At 42.5% G+C, this 17,644-nt stretch overlaps 1 protein-coding gene across 3 annotated transcripts in view; it reads left to right on the top strand.

The window, feature by feature from the left end:
• Positions 1-17,644, top strand: part of LOC126481424 (RNA-binding protein Raly-like) — a 440,289-nt gene that overhangs the window by 331,802 nt on the left and 90,843 nt on the right. For all 3 annotated transcript variants that reach the window (XM_050105166.1, XM_050105167.1, XM_050105165.1), the window contains exon 4: positions 10,436-10,514. In XM_050105166.1, coding sequence (XP_049961123.1) covers positions 10,436-10,514 — 79 coding nt within the window. The remainder of the gene's footprint in view (positions 1-10,435; positions 10,515-17,644) is intronic.

Raw genomic sequence — 17,644 nt, 5'->3', positions numbered from 1 at the left:
TGACCTAACGACCGAGCGCAGCGGCTCTGAGTAGAAATGTCAGTGCTAACAGACAAGGAACACTGCGTGAAGTGACCGCAGAAAACAATGTGGGACGTTAGAACAGTACGGTGACATTTGGCGCTTATGGGCAGATGACTGATGCGAGTGCCTTCGCTATCAGCACGACAACGCCTGCAGCGCCTCCTCTGGGGTCGTGGTCACATCGGTTGGACACTAGACGACCGGAAAACCATGGTGCCGATTTCAGTTGCTAAGAGCTGACGGCAGGTTCCGAGTGTGGCTTGGATCCCACGACGTCATGGACCGCGGTTGCCAATTTGGTGGTGGCTCCTTAATGGTGTAGGCTGTGTTTACATGGAACGGGCTGGGTCCTGTGATCAACAAACGATCATTAACTGGAAATAGTTATGATCAGCTGCTTGGAAACAAGTTGCACTCGCGCTGCTGCCTCTGGATCACGGGGGCTCGGATTTGATTCCCGTCCGGGTCGTGGATTTTCCTCGCCCAGGGTCTGGGTTTTTGTTGTCCTCATGATTTCATCATCAGGAAAAGCGGCAAAACTGGACAGTGAAGTTGTACGGGCGCCGACAACCACGTGGTTGAGTGCCCCACAAACCAAGTATGATTATTATCAGTTGCAGCCTTTAACACTTTCGCTGTGGCTGGCGCTTATAAGCGTCACAACAAGCCATGAGCCAGTGCGCCTGACGCTTATAAGCGTCCGCGCTCACTATCGGATTACTCAGTCTAGTTGCAGTGTCTAAGCTAGCATCATAGCGTGTAAACTTTTGTTTTGTGTGATCAGTTATCGAATGTATATTGTTCGAAATGGCGGCTAATGAACATTTGAATGACGCCTGTGTGACTCCTACAGGTGTCTGACAGCAAACAGACTTTAAAACATGACCGCAATACAGTCGAAGCTTATTTGAAGTAATGCATCTAAGGTGTCATCATTAAGTCGGTATAGAACATGATCCTACAGATCTTACAAGGTCTTGACGCCATCCTGTAGCTCAGGTGTGCTTAGGAGCGTCGGTTAGAGCGGTACCTGCCCTTTCGGAGCGTTACCGGCCCGCACTCGCACATTGCCGGGCCGCACTGGAGAGTTGCGCGCCTGCACCGATGCCGCAGTGAAACTGTTAATGGACTTCAAGTTCCCAAACAAAGATGGAATATTTATGGATGATAATGGGCACGTCATCGGATCACAATTGTTCGAGACTGGTTTGAAGAACATTGTAGACAGTTCAAGCGAACGATTTGGCAGTCCTTAACGCCAGACTTGAAACATATCGAACATTTATGGGGACATAATCGACAGGTCAGTTGGTGCACATAATCTTGCAGCGGCAACGCTTTCGCAGCTGTTGACGGCTATGAGGCAGCACGGCTCTTTATTTATGCAGAGGAATTCCAACTACTTGTTGAGTCCGTGTAACGTCGAGCCGTTGCACTACGCCGGAAAAAAGGAGGTCCGACACGATATTAGGTGTTATCTCAAGACTTGCACGTGCGCGAGGCAGAAAGGAGGGCGTGCGGAGATAACTCAGGAAACAGTAACCATGGCGACGAGGCTAGTTCGAGGAACACGCGTGTCAGCGCCGTCGGTCAGGAAGAGCCTGTGTTTTGCTTCCGTATCCGGGCTGATCGGAGACGGCAATATACGGTGGAACTGCGGGTTCTACGTCTTTCGTTTACTATGTGCCTATAATTTTCGGTGTGGGCAAGCGCTTGTGCCGCGTCTATCGCTGTTATTGACATCACGGTGCGTGTCTTACTAAAACATGTGTCCGTCGTAGCGCAGAACAAATTTTTGATTATAGAACTAACTGATCATCGTTCGTTTAACGTCAGTTGTCTGGAATCTGCTGTACTGAATTGATCATGCTCTAGGTTGCTGAGGATAGCGTGTCGGAATTATGCTTGCAATGACAGTGTGCGTCTGAGCTCTGCATCTAATGCTCACAGGCAAGAGGTATTGATTTTATTATTTTTTAATCATTATCCAGTCACTTTAAAAGCTGTGTTTCTGCCGTTTCAGGCAATTGGGCGGATTTTACGATAATTATATTTATATAAGTAATTGAAAGTCAGTTACAGCCTTTTTCAGCCCACAGCGTTGTATTTTCTGCCAGAGGACAGAAGTGTCAGATGTATCGTCTGGAAGTTCAAAGTCCTAAAAGAAATGACGATACAGCACTAACTTTTTTCAATAATTAATAAAACGTTATCAAGCAGTATTGACAAAATAGTATTTTAGTGACATTTGAAAGAATTTTATTTCTTTCTAATCTTAAGGCTTTAATATATTGTAATGTGTTTTAAGTATTTAATTTTTTTATTTCTTTAAAATGCTTAAGTATTCAGTTCTTTGTATAACGAATTACACCTCTAACAGTACCAGCCTTTCAAAATTTTGTGCGTTCTAGAGATAATATTGGTTGTAACATTAACGGTAGGCTAATTGTCAATGATGTGAACAGGCCATTTCGAACTTTGTGCAAAATTAAGAAAAATATGTTTTGAAAGAAATGATTTTTTGATAGGCAAATCCATCAGCATGCTCCTTTTCCTAATGAAACCGTTCTCTACCACCGTTCCCAATTATTTTTACATCTGTGGTAATAAACAACGTAACAATAAATCAGAACGGAGGGGGGAGTTAGCAACCTGCTGAAATTAACAAGTACCTATATTTCTCAGAAAGATATTGATAAGTTGACTTGGAGTAGTAGAGGTTATAGATAATTAATAATGTAACAAATGTACAATGTATAATATATAATGTAACATATATATTCGGTCAACTATTTCGTAATTTTGGAAAGTAGAGTAATCGCGAAATGGACGAAGAATAATTCAAAACACAAACGAGAAAATGAAGAAGTGTGTAAATGTATTTCCTACAAGAAGAAAGTTTAAGAACGCTGTATCAAAATAGACACACGCAATATCTAACGAAACATTCACTGGCAAAGTTGTAGATAAAGTTTGGGAAACTATAATACAGTCAATGTATAAAACTGGAAATGAAATTTTAGGAGAAAGAGAAAGTTGAAAAAGTAAAAGGGTTTGAGCGTATGGAAGAAAGAAGTAAAAGTAGCAGTTGAAGAGAAATGGAAAGCATACAAGCTATACTTACAAACTAAAACTGATATATCCTTTAATCTATATAAAGAGAAAAGAATAACTGTCAAGAGAATAACCAGAAAGGCTCATGAGGAAGCATGTTTTAAGTTTATAACTTAGGCAGAACATGATGTACGTGGGAGGCAGCTAATTGGGAATAAACTGATTAAGCACATAAATAAATCAGATAAAGTATACTGCAAGAATAAATGTAATGAGTTAAAAGAATGAATAAAACATTAGAAACAATTGTGGTGCAATGAAGTAAGTGAAACAGAAACAGACAGCTGTCACTGAAATAAACTTCCAGCAGTAGAGCCTGCATCATTACAAGAATTAGACACAGTATTAAGATCTCCAAACAATTGTAAGGTGCCTGGAGTTAATATGCAACTTGTAAAGTTGTATAGTATTCAAATTAAGAATTTTACATTAGTCAATAAATTTTGGGGAAATAGCCAAATACCTCTCTCTTGGTCAACAGCTCAAGTTCAAAATCCATATACTATAGGGGAATTAGTCTCATGAATGTAGGATATAAAATCAATGCGAAAATAATAAATAACTTATTAAAAACTTTTGCAAATTGTCTACTAGCAGGTGAGTAAGCCGGCCGCGGTGGTCTCCCGGTTCTAGGCGCGCAGTCCGGAACCGTGCGACTGCTACGGTCGCAGGTTCGAATCCTGCCTCGGGCATGGATGTGTGTGATGTCCTTAGGTTAGTTAGGTTTAAGTAGTTTTAAGTTCTAGGGGACTGATGACCACAGCTGTTAAGACCCATAGTACTCAGAGCCATTTGAACCAGGACAGCAAAGCGGGTTTAGAAAAGGGAGATCTTGCGTGGATAATGTCTTCACCAGGCGACAGATAGTAGAATACAGTAGAGAAAAGAATTGAGAAACATATTTAACTTTGATATATTTTATAAGACGTTTGACAGGCTAGATCGAATAAAATTATATCAGACCGGGAAAACGAGGACTGTAAACACAGCTAATTTTAGTAGTAAGGAGTCTGTATATAAATACTAATTTTATCAAAGCACAGGGATTAAGTGATGTGTATAGATGTTAGCAAATACAGGTCTTAGGCATGTGGCTTTTGGAGAAAATGATTCAGTTTCGGGCCGAGACCCATTATCAAACAACATAACAAAGTCGAAAATGACTTTTTTGTGTCCCTTTGAAATTGGGTCTCGGACAGAAACTAGACATCGAATGAAAAATAAAATATTTGAAACTTGGACTGGTTTTGCGTTCCCTTGATATACAGAAGTTGCTCACCCAAGTTACTCCAGCATGCTGGAAGTCACTAAATATACTGTGTTGTTATAATGGAAAAGACATTGAGCCAAACAGTTACCAAATTTCATATTGTATGTAATGCAGCCCGTAGAATTTTTTAAAATAAAGTTAGGAAAGAGGTGAAAGTGGATTTACCCACACTTCTTAATGACAGCGAAGCCGTGGCTGCCTGTTCAAAAGCAACTGAGTAAACTGCATTCAGCGGAAAAGAGATTTCTGAGGAGTGATAAGGGATGCACGAGGATGGGTTATATACGAAGTGAAGAAATTTAGAAATAATTATATATAAACTCCAGTACATATATAAAAATATTGCATAATGGGCAGAACCGGTCGGACCACGTAGAAACAATGGAAAATACCTGTCTTCCCGATGCACTGCTGGATTAGATGCCGAGTGGTAGAAGACATCGAGAACGACCAACGACGCACTAGAGAGAACTGCGGAGTTGCAAACGGCAAGAATGACCCCTCCATGAAATGTAAACGAAGAAGAAGAAAGGTAAACATACACACTGCAGTGTTAGATTTGTCATTAATACTTGGGATTTTATGTCAACATGACCACTGCCAGTCAGACGAAAATTCATTCACAGAGAATAGAAACGACGATAACTGAACGGATACAAAAGGTGATACACGCGCGACATCGGCCTGCAACATGAAAGGATATACAGTATATGCTATGATTAGTTTCCTGCAAAAGGAGATGGAGAGTCTACATTTTCAAAGTACAGTTGACGGTGACGACGTATGAGACGCTCATTATTGATACTCAAATGTGTGGCTCGCAATACAGGATGAATGGAGGACTAAACTTTAGTAGCAGATTGTAGTCTACCGTTTCTATCAACGATACAACGATGTACTTCTTCAATAAAATTCTTCAGGGTATCAGACCGCATCGTCATAATTTAAAATGCGCCAACGTTTCGGCCAGCGTTGCAGCTAGCCTTCATCAGGGCCTTACGTTAACGTTGGCGCATTTTAAATTATGACGATGCGGTCTGATACCCTGAAGAATTTTATTGAAGAAGACAACGGCCGCGGAAGCCTACGCTTACAACGATGTACTTGTGTAATAAAACTATGGTCAGTGGAAACGAGAACGAACATATGCCGTCAGCTCTTCTGGCTGGTATCAAAAGACGTCTTTAAACTAAAAGGGACCCGACCTAACAGCTCAGAATGTTAAACAGTGTTAAAGGAAACCTACGATAAATCTTCTGAGCCAAGCTGTCCCATCGTGTCTAGCCCTTTTCTCAATCATGCATTCTTCTTACCGATCCGGATTTATAATATTCAATCGCGAGTCACTGCCAAATCAGAATGCAACCAGAATCTGTTACACCTTTCATATTAGTCGTCATTCTTTCCTTCCAAATGAACACAAAGGACTCTACGTGGTCAGTACAAAGAGTTGTGAAACTGGATTAAGAAAACATAGAGGAAAGATAAGATGGTGGTTTAGTGCTTCAAATGTTCTACATAATGCGTGTCCCTCCCCTCCCCCTCCCCCTCCCCCCCACATACACAAAACACCAACGCATACACACGTAAGTGCGACGCACAGAACATTAATATGACCATTTGATACTGCCGTCAGAAAAGTCGTTCTTCGTAACGTTGGTCAACTAGCGCATCAAATTCGCTTAAATGTCGGTTAAGTGATGAAAGCGTTGACACTTCATGTGGATTTCAGTACTTTCTCGTTTTGTGGTATGTCTCGTCACATGTGATGATTTTTTTTTATAAAAAAAGCTCTGTCCGTGTTTTGTATTTCAATCAAGTCACGGCAAGCGTCCACCACACGTCGTTGTTTCTGTTTGAGAGACAAAATGTGCGGCACAAAACATACACACACTATTCTCTTCTTCAAGACATTCTGGAGCATGTGTTGAACACTTGATTTATAGATGTTAGTCGACTTCTGACGCCACAGCTTTGCCACACTGCGGCGTTTTCTACTTAACACTACCTGCTCACAGCTGACTTGATAGAATGCACATTTGTTGTTTCCAGAAATAACAGTTCTGAACTTTCTGAACAAACGGTGTACAATACGATTTCAAATTATTTGAATTTGATTTCTAAAGCAACATATCTATGGTACGCAAACAAATTTTGGATCATTGATGAAAAGGAAAAAAAGAACACTCTTGTGCGTTTCTGGCAGTACACATTGAATTCGTTGGGAAGTAGACTGCGGTATCACACTGAGGTCATTTCAGGAACACTATCCTTCAAATACGGAGATGCTACTGAAGTTTCATTTATCACAAATCGGAGGCCTACGTGTACTTTTCTTTGGTAAAGAGTGTAATTAATTATTACTTGGCTTCCTAATGCCCTTTTAAGGATTTTCTAGTTGAAATTGTGTGTCTGGTTCCGTAAAATTAAACATTTAAATGCAGTCACGTTCGGAACTAATATAATATTTTTCTAGCGTCGTTAACGGTAACGGAAAATTTAGATGCTGATACTAGGGTATGCTTTGCCCAGTTCTGTCGACTGCTTTCTGGGTTTGCACCACCTTACCATAAGCGGATCATCCAATATATTTCTTTGTTACGAGAAGTAAAAGCTATTTACTCACTCATTATTTTGCGAATGTAGAATTTCCCGGCGTTGAAAAGTTCTCTGGCGAAAACTTCTCGGGCTTACAGCCGGATGGTAGCTTTAAGATATCGCGACATTTCGACGAGTGTCTTTCGCTATCATGTTTGCAAAAAATGATGAGCGTGACAATAGTCGAAACTTCGCGGTATCATAATGCTGTCACCCCGTCTGAAACCCAATAACTTTTCATCAGTACTACTATTTTGTCTCTTATCAACTGTTTTTATTTTGTTAATTTTTTATCTGTGGCTTTCTCTTTAAAGCGTTGTCTTGGTAAGTGTATGGTTTACCTCCACTTGAGTTGGGTAGTTATAACGCCAGAGATACCAAGCAACGATACCTTTGAGTTCACAAATAGAGAAGATCGTCCTGGACGAAATAACAAAGAAAAACTCTTTTCCGCCATAGTTCAATACTTACCAGCTGAGGTTTTCAATCATACGGCACTACAGAAGCAACAATATCCAAAAATATCATGTGTCCCATTCGGTGACGCATGGCGCAAAGTTGTGGAATTTAGTTCATAATTATGGCGTTCTATTTGGAGAAAACAAACTTGGCCGTCACTCTTTTACATTGAAGAGCCAAAGAAACTGGTACACTTGCCTAGTATCGTGTAGGGCCCACGCGAGCACGCAGAAGTGCCGCAACACGACGTGGCATGGATTCGAGTAATGTCTGAAGTAGTGCTGAATGGAACTGACACCATGAATTCTGCAGGGTTGTACATAAATCCTAAGAGTACCAGAGGGTGGAGATCACTTCTGAACAGCAAGTTGCAAGCATCCCAGATATGCCCAATAATGTTCATGTCTGGAAAGTTTAGTGGTCAACGGAAGTGTTCAAACTCAGAATAGTGTTCCTAGATCCACTCTTTAACAACTCTGGACGTGTGGGATGTCGCATTGTCCTGATGGAATAGCCGAAGTTCGTCGGAATGCAAAATGGACATGAATGGATGCAGGTGATCAGACACGATGCTTGCGTACGTGTCACCTGTCAGAGTCGTATCTACACTTATCAGGGCTCCAATATCACTCCAACTGCACACGCCCCACACAATTACAGAGCCTCCACCAGCTTGAACAGTTACTTGCTGACATGCAGGGTCCATGGGTTCATGAGGTTATCTCCATACCCGTACACGTCCATCTGTTCGATACAACTTGAAACGAGACTCATCCGAACAGGCAACATGTTTCCAGTCATCAACAGTCCAATGTCGGTGTTGACGGGCCCAGGTGAGGCGTAAAGCTTCGTGTCGTGCAGTCATCAATGGTACACGACTGGGCCTTGGCCTCCGAAAGCCCATATCGATAATGTTTCGTTGAATGGTGCGCACGCTGACACTTGTTGATTGCTCAGCACTGAAATCTGCAGCAGTTTGCGGAAGGGTTACACTTCTGTCACGTTAAACGATTCTCTTCAGTCGTCGTCGGTCTCATTCTTTCCGGATCTTTTTCGGGCCGCAGCGATGTCGGAGATTTGGCGTTTTACCTGAGTCCTTATATTCACGGTACACTCGTGAAGTGGTCGTAGGGGAAAATACGCACTTCGTCGCTACCTCGAAGATGCTGTGTTCCATCGTGCGCCGACTATAACTCCACGTTCAAACACACTGAAGTATTGATAACCTGGCACTGTAGCATAAGTAATCGGTCTAACAACTGCGTCAGACGTTTGTTTTCGTTTACGAGAGGCGTTGCCGACCTCAGCGCTGTATTCTGCCGGTTAAAATATCTCTGTATTTGAATACGCTTGCCTACACCAGTTTCTTTGGCGCTTTAGTATAGCTGGTCAGGTACCGCTGCTGACAGTTTCGTACACTGCCGGGATTAAAAGTGGAACTCGCCACAAAACAAGTTTTCTCCAGGAAGGCTACTAGCTACTGTTAAACACAAAACTAGTTGAAAAAAAAACAAGATATGCTGCACTTATGAAATTAGGTTCATTAAAATAGTGAGTTCAATATATCTCGATACGCAAACAAAAACTCGTTGTATGCGACATATATGACAGTGAAAAAATTCGCTTTATGTAAATTACCTACGTTGTTCTGTCTCCATTTGCAGCTAAGTTTCAGTCACGGTGAATTTTCTGTGCAGCACTCCAGTTAATAAAATAGAAGGTCTATTAAAACCATGAAATAAGGCGTGTATGTTCTTCATAAATTACCTCACATTTATTTAATTTCATACCTGTAAAATGTAACAGTACGAATTCTCTTCTGATCTATCTGCAGTTCAATATCAAGACCAGCACAGGATAAGCTATATGCAAATAATTCCTGTTATACTGATTTTTACTGATATACACACATATTGATTGTGGTTGAGCGACATCCACGTTATATTGGAGAAAATCTTTTTTTTTTATTTCAGTGTTCGAGTGCACGGTCTGTTTCTCGTTCACGTTACATGTGTCTAGAACTCAGAAAATTGCCAATATAGAATTCCTAACTAATAATTCGCATAAATGATCAAAGGGAATCTCTGTGGCGCTCAGTCCGCAAATGTTTATCGAAAGCGAATATTTTCGGGTCAGGTATTTACGACTAGACTTTGAGCCATGAGCAAAACCTAGCACTTCCGACTGTCGATGTTTTGCACGTACAGCAAATAACGGTATATTTGTATCGATATGATGTTTGTGTGGTCTTTTATGACTTTTTCCAGAGATCAGCAGTGACAAAGCATCTCACTCGTGTATATCAGTACGTCTATCACAGTGTATTAATACCAACGTACATACAGAATGACAATTTTTGTTTCAAGAACGTTCATTGTATTAAGTAACATAGGTTTGGGTATTACATTCCTTTTTGTAGGACTATCTAAAAATTTCCCCTCCAGGACGATTAAAATTCGTTCTCGTTTCCACTGACGGTAGTTTTGTTACACATCTATATCGTATCGTTGATAAAAACGGTAGACTAGGTTTAGTCCTTCAGTCATCCTGTGTTGCGAGCCACACATCTGAAATTGAATAATTAGCGTCTCCTGCTGCGTCACCCACAACTGTACACCCTCTCTATCTCTTTCTCCGTCTCCTACTCCCTCCCTCCCCCCCCCCCCCCCATCACTCTCTCTCTCTCTCTCTCTCTCTCTCTCTCTCTCTCTCTCTCTCTCTCTCTCTCTCTCTCACACACACACACACATACTCTCTCACACACACTCTATCTCTGTCTTCTGTTTTCAATTCCTGTTTTTTTGTTAATATCTCATGATTAATAGCAGCATACTGCAATTACGATTTTTGTGAGTGTACTTTGATAGCTTCGGATTTAATTTAAGTGGAGATAACACAATTTTTTTTTGTTGTTGCGAAAAAGTCACTGTTGTTGTGCTTTTTACTTCTAACGGAGAGTGTGTTTTTCAGATGTTAATTTGGTCGCTGAGCCAAAGCCACACCAGACCGGTAGAAAGAGGCAAAATGTTACCAAAACTGGCAACGACTGGTGAGTTTAGGCTAATTTTCACAAGGATCTTTTTGTTTTTAAACTTGCATTTTAATTTTTATTGTAAGGAACCTGTTAATTAAATTCAAATACCAAAAGTTTTTGTTTTGAATTTTGCGTACATAGAAAATGGAATTTTTTTTGGTTCCCAGGAGCTGAAAGCGTTGTTTATAATATATAGTGAAATATATTTGAATTTGACTGTAGCAGATGATACAGTAGAAATTACCTAAACGACTTTTCCATTTCACTTGTCATCCTAATAGTGTGGAATCTTATTTTGAAATGTTTTTAAATAAACATTACCATACCTTCCTTTACCCGGACTGCAATTTGAAGAAAATCTTATTTTTACTTCTTTATCTGTGATAAGATACTTTTTATTCATCTCCTTATGGGGTCCGGATTGTTTTACGATATCAGTTTTGTGTATAATACAGTAACTGTAATATACACCGAAACGGGTGGCTGCATTATACATAATGAGGAAATAATGAAGATGAAGTCGTGCGAGAACCTGGCCCCTGATATCTTTCAGTGTTAAGTACTGGAATTTATTTTATCAAACCAGTTCACGCTTGTCGACCTTACAGTTCCGCACTATAGTGTATTCAGCGTTGAGTTATAACAACGAATAGCATTTAACATGACTGGTCCATGTTTAAGTTATACGACAGACGCTTTACAGCAGTACAGTTACACCAAAATAATATGCAATTCCTAACGACAGGGATGTGAGAAACTACTACGAATCACAATCTTAGAACTTCTGGTGATATTTTCTAGAAGGTAATACGACAGTGTACCAATACTGTACACGACATCAAGTGAAGGCGAATGGATCCGATGCCAGATGGTGTTTACATTTACACACACCAACACACACACACACACACACACACACACACACACACACACACACACACACAGACGCCGGCCGCGGTGACCAAGCGGCTCTAGGCGCTTCAGTCCGGAACCGCGTGACTGCTACGGTCGCAGGTTCGAATCCTGCCTCGGGCATGGATGTGTGTGATGTCTTTAGGTTAGTTAGGTTTAAGTAGTTCTAAGTGCTAGGGGACATATGACCTCAGATGTTAAGTCCCATAGTGCTCAGAGCCATTTGAACCATTTTGAACCCCACACACAGTCAAACACACACGAGCAAACAATTAAATCGTAGTCAAATTAAATTTAGAATTTGCAGTCTCGTCTTAGTGTGTGCCAGTTTTTCCGAACGTCAACAATGTCTAATACCTAGATATGCCATCGTCACTTTAAAGATATTTGCTACAATCTCTACGATTTACCATCTAGTAGTTCTCATAGTTTCCGTCAACTTTATCACGTGACAGTGACGTATGTGCATCTCGAGAGCTTTGGCAAGGAACTGTCAGTCGACAGAGAATATACGGACTAATTTTTTTTGTAGAATGGTGACATATCTACACTCCTGGAAATGGAAAAAAGAACACATTGACACCGGTGTGTCAGACCCACCATACTTGCTCCGGACACTGCGAGAGGGCTGTACAAGCAATGATCACACGCACGGCACAGCGGACACACCAGGAACCGCGGTGTTGGCCGTCGAATGGCTCTAGCTGCGCAGCATTTGTGCACCGCCGCCGTCAGTGTCAGCCAGTTTGCCGTGGCATACGGAGCTCCATCGCAGTCTTTAACACTGGTAGCATGCCGCGACAGCGTGGACGTGAACCGTATGTGCAGTTGACGGACTGAGCGAGGACGTATAGTGGGCATGCGGGAGGCCGGGTGGACGTACCGCCGAATTGCTCAACACGTGGGGCGTGAGGTCTCCACAGTACATCGATGTTGTCGCCAGTGGTCGGCGGAAGGTGCACGTGCCCGTCGACCTGGGACCGGACCGCAGCGACGCACGGATGCACGCCAAGACCGTAGGATCCTACGCAGTGCCGTAGGGGACCGCACCGCCACTTCCCAGCAAATTAGGGACACTGTTGCTCCTGGGGTATCGGCGAGGACCATTCGCAACCGTCTCCATGAAGCTGGGCTACGGTCCCGCACACCGTTAGGCCGTCTTCCGCTCACGCCCCAACGTCGTGCAGCCCGCCTCCAGTGGTGTCGCGACAGGCGTGAATGAAGGGACGAATGGAGACGTGTCGTCTTCAGCGATGAGAGTCGGTTCTGCCTTGGTGCCAATGATGGTCGCATGCGTGTTTGGCGCCGTGCAGGTGAGCGCCACAATCAGGACTGCATACGACCAAGGCACACAGGGCCAACACCCGGCATCATGGTGGGGGGAGCGATCTCCTACCCTGGCCGTACACCACTGGTGATCGTCGAGGGGACACTGAATAGTGCACGGTACATCCAAACCGTCATCGAACCCATCGTTCTACCATTCCTAGACCGGCAAGGGAACTTGCTGTTCCAACAGGACAATGCACGTCCGCATGTATCCCGTGCCACCCAACGTGCTCTAGAAGGTGTAAGTCAACTACCCTGGCCAGCAAGATCTCCGGATCTGTCCCCCATTGAGCATGTTTGGGGCTGGATGAAGCGTCATCTCACGCGGTCTGCACGTCCAGCACGAACGCTGGTCCAACTGAGGCGCCAGGTGGAAATGGCATGGCAAGCCGTTCCACAGGACTACATCCAGCATCTCTACGATCGTCTCCATGGGAGAATAGCAGCCTGCATTGCTGCGAAAGGTGGATGTACACTGTACTAGTGCCGACATTGTGCATGCTCTGTTGCCTGTGTCTACGTGCCTGTGGTTCTGTCAGTGTGATCATGTGATGTATCTGACCCCAGGAATGTGTCAATAAAGTTTCCCCTCCCTGGGACAATGAATTCACAACGTTCTTATTTCAATTTCCAGGAGTGTATATAGATGTACACCTACATGACTATTGGTTCAAATGGCTCTGAGCACTATGCGACTTAACTTCTGAGGACATCAGTCGCCTAGAACTTAGAACTAATTAAACCTAACTAACCTAAGGACATCACACACATCCATGCCCGAGGCAGGATTCGAACCTGCGAAAGGAGCGGTCGTTCGGTTCCAGACTGTAGCGCCTATAACCGCTCGGCCACTCTGGCTGGCTATATGACTATTCTGCAGTCGATAATTGTATGTTTCGCAGACGTTTAGTAAACCATTTTCAGATTATTTCTGGACCGTCCGACTCTCGAATAGCACGTTGTAAAAATAATCACCTAAATCTACGTGACCTCTGATTTCTCTTATTTTGTTACGATGGTCATTTATCCTTACCACTAAAGATAGTTTTGGAATGTTAGGGTTTTTTATGCTCCGCAGAACCTTCTCTTATAGGAATTTCGTCCACTGAAACGATATTGTTCTATCTTGAATTCTGTGAGTGTAGCCAGATAATAGCCTGACTTTTTCTGCCAACAATTTTCGCGAAGAAACGTTTGCAAAACGGTTAAGAGGCACTTCAGAGACAAGAAACATACCACGTAACATGTACCGCAGTAGCACTGCATTTGGTGAAGGGCTCATTTCTGTCCATAGCTGTTTTGACAGAAGAAAATCTGCCGGGGGCAGTATATGCAGTGGCCAAACAGTTTCCACGCGGGTCGGAATTTAGCTCTGCCCGCAGCCACGTGACTCCGATCTCCAGCCCGTGGTTCTGGAGGTGGACAAGCTGACTTACGAGCTCTCTCCGGCAGAGCAGAACCCATAACGGCGAGAAACAAAGCGTGAAACTGTATTTCATGTGGCGCCGAGTAGCCCTCGTATTGAGGGGGACGGCGGTTTCTGATAAAATAACGCCCCCACAAAGTAGCGAAACCGGAAAAGAATTGTATCCATTCCTTTCCGCAGGAGTTATGTTAGGTGTATTAATCCATTCTTTACCCACAGGGGAGAACGTTTTCCTTGTGAGTCGCGACGCTAGAATTACCTAGTGCGTCACATGCGTATTTAATTTATTCCTTTAGAGCATGGTAGTTCGCAATGAGATATTTCAAACATGTTCTTCAAAGTAATGCTCAGCTTTGTTTGATAAACAGGAGCATGGCCAACATGTAAACGGATAAATAATGCGGAATTAGTATATCACGTCGAATTCATATACTTACTTATTCTGTCAGTCGGCCATCTACGGACTAAGATACTCTTCCAACTATCATGAAACTCTTTTCGTGTGTTTCTCTAATTTGTCACATGTTATTCATAAATGCATTGTGTCTATAATGGCCTCCATCTCATTATTTGAAGCCTTAGTTCATTTGTTTTCTCTGAAAATTTCAAACGTCACTACAGCTGGTCTGAAAATTCCTCGGGTTTCTGCCTTTTCTGTCTGCGTGTCTGAGTCTCCTGAATCCTTTTTACCATGGTTCTCTTATTTTCGGTTCGAGTGAAGAATGCCTAAGATGCGTTTCGTCCCTTTGTAGTCGTTCATTCTTCTTATAAAGCCACAGCTGTGTAATTTTTTTCAATTTTAAAGTACATTCCTTGCTTCCCGTTTTATATACATCCCCTTTATCCCTTTTAATGCGATGTACTGTGTAAAATCTTTCCGTCTCTACCATCTAACTCCGTTACTAAACACCTGTCAAAAATCCTATGGATGTAAGCGTACTGGTGTTACTGCAGACTTGTAACGACGAATTTGGGTGCTTACGAAAAAGCACTGTTAGCTGTAAATGTGTCACGTGATTTGGAAAGCTATTTCAATTTTCTAGCTCTTGCTTCCCCCCATGAACCATGGACCTTGACGTTGGTGGGGAGGCTTGCGTGCCTCAGCGATACAGATAGCCGTACCGTAGGTACAACCACAACGGAGGGGTATCTGTTGAGAGGCCAGACAAACGTGTGGTTCCTGAAGAGGGGCAGCAACCTTTTCAGTAGTTGCAAGCGCAACAGTCTGGATGATTGACTGATCTGGCCTTGTAACAATAACCAAAACGGCCTTGCTGTGCTGGTACTGCGAACGGCTGAAAGTAAGGGGAAACTACGGACGTAATTTCTCCCCGAGGGCATGCAGCTTTACTATATGATTAAATGATGATAGCGTCCTCTTGGGTAAAATATTTCGGAGGTAAAATAGTCCCCCATTCGGATCTCCGGGCGGGGACTACTCAAGAGGGTGTCGTTATCAGGAGAAAGAAAACTGGCGTTCTACGGATCGGAGCGTGGAATGTCAGGTCCCTTAATCGGGCAGGTAGGTTAGAAAATTTGAAAAGGGAAATGGATAGGTTAAAGTTAGATATAGTGGGAATTAGTGAAGTTCGGTGGCAGGAGGAACAAGACTTCTGGTCAGGTGACTACAGGGTTATAAACACAAAGTCAAATAGGGGTAATGCAGGAGTAGGTTTAATAATGAATAGGAAAATAGGAACGCGGGTAAGCTACTATTAACAGCTTAGTGATCGCATTATTGTGGCCAAGATAGATACGAAGCCCACACCTACTACAGTAGTACAAGTTTATATGCCAACTAGCTCTGCAGATGACGAAGAAATTGAAGAAATGTATGATGAAATAAAAGAAATTATTAAGATAGTGAAGGGAGACGAAAATTTAATAGTCATGGGTGACTGGAATTCGAGGGTAGGAAAAGGGAGAGAAGGAAACGTAGTAGGTGAATATGGATTGGGGCTAAGAAATGAAAGAGGAAGCCGCCTGGTAGAATTTTGCACAAAGCACAACTTAATCATAGCTAATACTTGGTTTAAGAATCATGATAGAAGGTTGTATACATGGAAGAATCCTGGAGATACTAAAAGGTATCAGGTAGATTATATAATGGTAAGACAGAGATTTAGGAACCAGGTTTTAAATTGTAAGACATTTCCAGGGGCAGATGCGGACTCTGACCACAATCCATTGGTTATGACCTGTAGATTAAAACTGAAGAAACTGCAAAAAGGTGGGAATTTCAGGAGATGGGACCTGGATAAACTGAAAGAACCAGAGGTTGTACAGAGTTTCAGGGAGAGCATAAGGGAACAATTGACAGGAATGGGGGAAAGAAATACAGTAGAAGAAGAATGGGTAGCTTTGAGGGATGAAGTAGTGAAGGCAGCAGAGGATCAAGTAGGTAAAAAGATGAGGGCTAGTAGAAATCCTTGGGTAACAAAAGAAATATTTAATTTAATTGATGAAAGGAGAAAATATAAAAATGCAGTAAATGAAGCAGGCAAAAAGGAATACAAACGTCTCAAAAATGAGATCGACAGGAAGTGCAAAATGGCTAAGCAGGGATGGCTAGAGTACAAATGTAAGGATGTAGAGGCTTATCTCACTAGGGGTAAGATAGATACTGCCTACAGGAAAATTAAAGAGACCTTTGGAGATAAGAGAACCACTTGTATGAACATCAAGAGTTCAGATGGAAACCCAGTTCTAAGCAAAGAAGGGAAAGCAGAAAGGTGGAAGGAGTATATAGAGGGTCTATACAAGGGCGATGTACTTGAGGACAATATTAAGGAAATGGAAGAGGATGAAGATGAAGATGAAATGGGAGATACGATACTGCGTGAAGAGTTTGACACAGCACTGAAAGACCTGAGTCGAAACAAGGCCCCCGGAGTAGACAACATTCCCTTGGAACTACTGACGGCCTTGGGAGAGCCAGTCCTGACAAAACTCTACCATCTGCTGAGCAAGATGTATGAAACAGGTGAAATACCCTCAGACTTCAAGAAGAATATAATAATTCCAATCCCAAAGAAACCAGGTGTTGACAGATGTAAGAATTACCGAACAATCAGTTTAATAAGCCACAGCTGCAAAGTACTAACACGAATTCTTTACAGACGAATGGAAAAACTAGTAGAAGCCGACCTCGGGGAAGATCAGTTTGGATTCCGTAGAAATACTGGAACACGTGAGGAAATACTGACACTACGACTTACCTTAGAAGAAAGATTAAGGAAAGACAAATCTACGTTTCTAGCATTTGTAGACTTAGAGAAAGCTTTTGACAAGGTTGACTGGAATACTCTCTTTCAAATTCTAAAGGTGGCAGGGGTAAAATACAGGGAGCGAAAGGCTATTTACAATTTGTACAGAAACCAGATGGCAGTTATAAGAGTCGAGGGACATGAAAGGGAAGCAGTGGTTGGGAAGGGAGTAAGACAGGGTTGTAGCCTCTCCCCGATGTTATTCAATCTGT

The sequence above is a fragment of the Schistocerca serialis genome, chromosome 5 (genome assembly GCF_023864345.2).
Source record: "Schistocerca serialis cubense isolate TAMUIC-IGC-003099 chromosome 5, iqSchSeri2.2, whole genome shotgun sequence".
Classification (NCBI taxonomy): domain Eukaryota; kingdom Metazoa; phylum Arthropoda; class Insecta; order Orthoptera; family Acrididae; genus Schistocerca; species Schistocerca serialis.
This window is presented reverse-complemented; position numbering and strand designations above follow the sequence as displayed.